The sequence below is a fragment of the Ananas comosus genome, linkage group 7, assembly GCF_001540865.1.
Source record: "Ananas comosus cultivar F153 linkage group 7, ASM154086v1, whole genome shotgun sequence".
NCBI classification, from domain to species: Eukaryota; Viridiplantae; Streptophyta; class Magnoliopsida; order Poales; family Bromeliaceae; genus Ananas; species Ananas comosus.
In genome coordinates this window covers 13,534,339-13,540,338 of record NC_033627.1, presented here as the reverse complement: position 1 = coordinate 13,540,338, position 6,000 = coordinate 13,534,339, and the positions used below count along the sequence as shown (strand labels likewise).

The 6,000-nt window shown below is 40.5% G+C and overlaps 1 protein-coding gene across 1 annotated transcript; it reads left to right on the top strand.

The window, feature by feature from the left end:
• LOC109712553 (UPF0481 protein At3g47200-like) lies at positions 1,901-3,870 on the top strand. The gene has a single exon (XM_020236165.1). It carries the CDS (start codon positions 1,967-1,969, stop codon positions 3,554-3,556), a length of 1,590 nt encoding a protein of 529 aa, XP_020091754.1. The 5' UTR covers positions 1,901-1,966; the 3' UTR covers positions 3,557-3,870.

Sequence of the window (6,000 nt, the reverse complement as noted above, 5' to 3'; positions counted from 1 at the left end):
GAGGAGAGAGTGGTTAATTAGTGTGGAATTTGACAGATTGGTCGCACTGGTGTGGGAGGAGGCGCCCAAAGGCGACTGGCAAAGCGTCGCTCTCTCTCTCTCTTACAGTTCCACACTTTCTTTCTCTCTCTCCCATTTCCACACTTCCATTCCCATTTCCCAGCCTCCGAGAGTCACAGGCTCAGAGCTCTCTCTTTCTCTAACTTATCTCAAATTTCAATCTCTCTCTAGCTTGCTGGACCGCCGGACGCTGGCCGCCGATGGTGCTCGCCCCTCGCCGCTCGCCCGCTCGGGCTCGGGCCGCTCAGCGCCTCGAACTACACGGCTACACGCCTACACCCTTCTGGACTATCAGCTTCTTTTGAATAATTTTTTGGTGACCGCCTGATCGGTGAGTGAACCGTCAATCGTGAATAACTAAATATTTTCTTTTATGTCATTGTATTGTATGCTCTTGATTTATTAGTTGTTGTTTGTTCAACTATTCAAGTAATTGACAATTATTTCTGAATTATGTCAATGGTTGGTGGCAACAAGAAAGTCAGAAATATATCCACTTCTCTACAGATTAGTTAAATTTGTATTACTTCTTCCAGTTTCAACTGCAACAACTGAACGGGTATTTTCCGCGATGAGTATTATCAAAACCGATCTCCGGAATAAGATGAATGATGACTTTTTCACTAATTCTTTGATCGTGTATATTGAAAGAGAAATTGCCGAGAAGTTTACTATTGATTCAATCATTGATGGATTTCGTGACTGGAAGGAGCGCCGAGCACTATTCTAATTTTTGTATGGTACGTAAAATTTTTAAAGTTTTTTTTTTGTATTTGTGTACTTCAAATTTTTATTATATATAGTTTGTTTTATTAATATATTTTGCATAATATATTTTTGGCCCCCCAGAATTAAATCCTGGCTTCGTCCCTGGTCTTATATAACACGTGCACAAGAAAAGGAGATAGACACCACAGGGCATAAAAGTCAAAAAGGGTTAAAGAAAAAAAATTATGAATTTTCGAATGTAAAATTTATCTTCCCGTGTGCAGTAATTTCATATTTCGAAACACCTTATTTTATTAGAATGAACATTGGCGTCCGGCTCTTTTCAGCACTAAGCAGATCCAAACTTTTTTCGACCAATTAATTTAAATATTGTATATCTATTAAAAAAATTACTATAAAGAAATTTGAAATTTTTAGTTTCAAAACTTAATGACAAATAATTATGCAGACTTTTGATCTTTAGATAAAAAATAATTTTTATGTAAATCCACCAATAACTGTCCGTCTTTAGTGTAAGTGACAGCAGATTTGGTGGTTAGTAACTAAAATTCTAAATTTGAAACCTAATTGCTTCATAATTCGGTACGAGTTTCTTTTCAAAAAAATAAACGAAACGGATAATATATCACCTTTTTCTCAAAAAAAAAGAAAAGAAAAAGATTAGCATTAAAAATTAAATAAATTTATCTAACATAAAATAATTAATGAATTTTAAAAATTTTAAAATTAAGAGTTTGAAAATTAATTCGATACTAAGTTATGAAACTAAAAATTTATCTAAAAAACTATTTAAATTTTTTTATTTTTTTGTGATTTTTAAATATATATTAAATTTTTGCTCGAGATGTGAAATCTAACGCCCAAATCGCGATATATTCGACGGGCTCAAATATACACTTTGAATTTCAAGTCTCCGGAAGGCCTAAGCTGCTTTCATCTCTGTACGCTCAATTCATTTTACTTAATAAATGAAGCAGATAGTTTACTATCTATTTCTAAAAAAAAAAAAAAAAAACAAAAACAAAAAATCCAAGTCTCCAAATAATTTCTGTCCCAATCCAGGGAGCCCTTCTGCGTCTGCGGCTATAAATAAGCCGAGGGAGGAAAACTCTTCCCACCTATTTTTTGTGCACCAATTAATTCGTGAGCGTTTGAGAAACTCTGCAATAAGTTGACGATGGAAGGATTGGAAGAAGCGAGAATAGATATTCCCCAGTCCCTGGTACTCGCCAGGCATATACAACGCCCCTCAAGCGATGAGCTGACGGCTGCGGATAAGAAGTTCACGTTCTTCCGCGTCCCGGCCCTCATCCGGGAGCGCAACAAGGAGCTGTACGAGCCCCGAATGGTCGCCATCGGCCCCTACGGTCGCCGTGACGAGCCCTCCCTTCGGGAGACGGAGTGGCTTAAACAACGTTACCTCCAGTCATTCCGCTCTCGCAGCGGCGACAGCCGCAACAATTACTACAAAGCCAAGATCAGGGAGTTGGAGCCAAAGGCGCGGCGGTGCTACTTCGAACCTGTCAAGCTCAACGCCAAGAAGTTCGTGGAGATCCTGCTTCTCGACGGGTGCTTCATCCTAGAGTTCCTCATCAAGTGGTACCAAGGGAACAAGGACGGCTTGTTCGCTGCGGATTGGAGCTTGCCGCTCATTCGCGACGATTTGCTCTTGCTCGAGAACCAAATCCCCCTCTTCGTGCTCGACGAGTTGTTCGAACTCGTCACGCCCACCTTGGACAGCGAGATACCTTCAACTCTGATGGAGCTTCTTGTAAAGTTCCTCGAGAGCATAAACCTCGAGAGCCCCGAGGAAGATATAGAGAGCACAGAGGAGGAAGTGCAAGGCAATCACGACCGCCGCCTTCGTGTGCCCCGCGAAGCCAAAGATTTTGGTCACTTGTTGCATCTCTACTACCACTGCTATGTCACGAAACCACAAACTAACCCGACGGGCAGGACCATCGGCGGTACTATTCTCAAATGGTTATGGCCGTGTAGGATCTTCGCCTTGCTCCCCTCTTGTATCACCTTGCTGCTCTCTTGTATCCGATTGAAGAATTGCAGGTCACAAGAGCCGGCTAAGAAAAGATTTCCGAGGACGATTCCATCCGCTACAGAGCTCGTGGAGGCCGGAGTGAGAATTAAGAAGAAGACGAAGAAGAACGAGAAGAAGAACGAGAAGAAGAAGGAGGAGGAGAAGAAGAAGGAGAAGAAGAAGGAGGAGGAGGAGAATCAGAATCATAATCAGAATCAGAATCAGAGACGTCTTAGTGCCTTCCTAGATGTAGCATTTCACAATGGCGTGCTCGAGATCCCTTTCCTTTCTGTGGAGCCCTCCACCCTACCTCGGTTCTCGAACCTCGTGGCCTTCGAGCAGTGCAGCAGGTGCAAGCCGAAGGAGGCTTACATGACGAGCTACGCGGTGTTCATGGACTGCCTCATCAACACGCGGGAAGATGTGGCGATACTCCACAAGCTCGGAATCCTGGAGAACAATCTGGCGAGCGACGAGGACCTGGCGGCCTTCTTCAACCAGCTCGCCGACTGCGCCACCCTGGATCCCGAGAACCACTACCTCGTCGAACTGTTCCGGGGCGTGAGGAAGTACTGCAGTTCGCCTTGGCCCTCGTGGAGGGCGAAGCTGGTGAGGGACTATTTCAGCAATCCATGGGCCATCCTTTCCTTGTTCGCAGCAGCTGTCCTTCTTATTCTCACCATCCTCCAAACTGTCTACACTATCTACCCTTACTATCATCCTGGGAATTAGTTGTGTCCAATTCAGCTTAAGTCACTCCGAGCAGACACTGGATGCCTACAAATTGGTGTGAGGTCCTCACACTAACCCGCAGTGTTAAGCAATAGTAGCATATATAGAGAGTTCAGAGTATGGAGAGATTTAGTGGAGGGTTGGTGTGCCAGTCACTTGCAACTTCAGGTGTGTATGTGTGTGTGCCGGTCTATCATAAAATAATGTGGGCATGAGTGTGTGCGGGTCTACTATAAAATAATTGTTGTATGTGATCGAGGTAATATTGTATAAGTGTTCTTAATTTGTAAGGTAATAAAAGCGTTAATTTCGTACAGCTTGGGATAAAGATATTAAGTGACAGATAAATTTGGGCTTTTTTTGCAAATAGTCCCCTGACAAATTTTATTTGCAAAACTAACCCCGTCCAAAAATTATTTGCAAAAATGGCTCTGCCCCTGCCACGCCAGCGCCACGTCAGCGCCATGCGGGCAGGTCGGGCCCAGATGTTTAAGTTGAACACGGTGAACCATTCACCGTGTTGAATACAAGATTTTTGTATTGGACACGGTGAATGGTTCACCGTGTCCAATACAAATACCCCAACAATGGTTAAGTTGGAGGTATTTGTATTAGACACGGTGAACCGTTCACCGTGTCTAATTATTTGTATTGGACACGGTGAATGGTTCACCGTGTCCAATACAAATATTTCGATTTTAGCTATTTTGTATTGGACACGGTGAATCATTCACCGTGTCCAATACAAAAATTTTGTATTGAATACGGTGAATGGTTCACCGTGTTCAACTTAACCATCTGGCCCAGCCCCGCCCGCGTGGCGCTGACGTGGCGCTTGCGTGGCGGGGCCAGGGCCATTTTTGCAAATAAATTTTTGACAAGGCCAAATTTAAAAAAAAAATTTGTAAGGGGGCTATTTGCAAAAAAAGCCCTATAAATTTCTCTAAAATATATGTTACATTGGATTTAGATTTATAGTTATCTAAATTGAAGTTAAACTCTAGCCTAATTAGAATAAAATGTAATTTAAATTAATTTGGGCTATATGAATTATAAATAGGAGTTTAATTCTAATTCAATTAGAATTAGACTTGTGTTTATGAGCTATATATATATATATATATATATATATATATATGCTATGGCTAAATTAATGACGCCATGAAGCGATGCCTTATTAAGCTCTAATTAAGCCATGCAGGTGAGAGACAGCAGAGCCTCTCAACTGGAACTCTAATTAAAAGGGGCAAGCATAATTGAGGCTAGCTGTGCGCGCTTGAGCAACGCAAGAGATGATTCTTCTGTCCGTAATCCGTATATGCGTGGTAACACCGGCGTGGTGTGCATTGGTGAGAGCCGAGCGATTTTGAAGTTGCTTGTATGGACGGGGATTGTGGCGTTTTCAATCTAATTAGAATTTTGCTCTTTTTAAAGACTATATTTTTGTGCTCCACCTTCCACATTATTTGCTTCGTCTTAGACCATGGATGTAGGCGGGTGATCGAACTATATAAATCTCAATGTGCTCTTTTTTTTTTTTTCTTTTTCTACATTAAATATTTTTCTAAATTTATTTTTCGCTGTTCTGATTTTAATAAACTGGTATCAGAGCTTTTTCTATTCACTTGAGGATTAAGATAACGATGAAGTTCGAAATTCAAAACTTTGACAGGCCAACAGTTTTGCATTATAGCAAGCCAAGATGCGTGCTATACTAATATAGTAAGGATTACAGAAGGCACTGTTGAAAAAAGAAAAAATGCCCGATTCATTAACATCGGAGCAGAAGGAGGAGATTGATGACAAAACTCTTGCGATAATATAATTATATTTATCCAATGAGGTGACACTATTGGAAAAGAAAAGATGCCTGATTCATTAACGCCGGAGCAGAAGTACGAGATCGTTGCCAAATCTCTTATGGCAATATAATTATATTTATCCAATAAGGTATTGCACGAGGTATTGGATGAAAAGACCGCTATAGGATTAATGTGGCTTAAATTGGAGTCTTTATACATAAAAAATCTCTCATCAACAAATTATATTTGAAGTAACGTCTCTTCATATTACGCATGATAAAAGATACATCTATTAAGTTGCATTTAGATGAATTTAATTTTATTGTTATGAATCTTCGCTCGACAAGTGCCAAAATAAAGGAAGAGGATGAAACTCTTTTATTATTATGTTCTTTATCCCCCTCTTATAAAAATTTTCGTGATAACTTCTTATTTGGACGAGATACTCCATGTCTCGATATGCAGATAAGCACGAGACAGGTGGTGCTTCAGCAGAAAGTTTGGTCGCTAGAGGAAGGTCTCGAGAGAAGGGTTTTAGTAACAAAAGTACATATAGATCAAAGTCAAAATATAAAAATCTGATTTGTGGTTGTAAGAAGAAAGATCACATAAAAACTAATTGCTTTAAGTTAAAAAATAAAA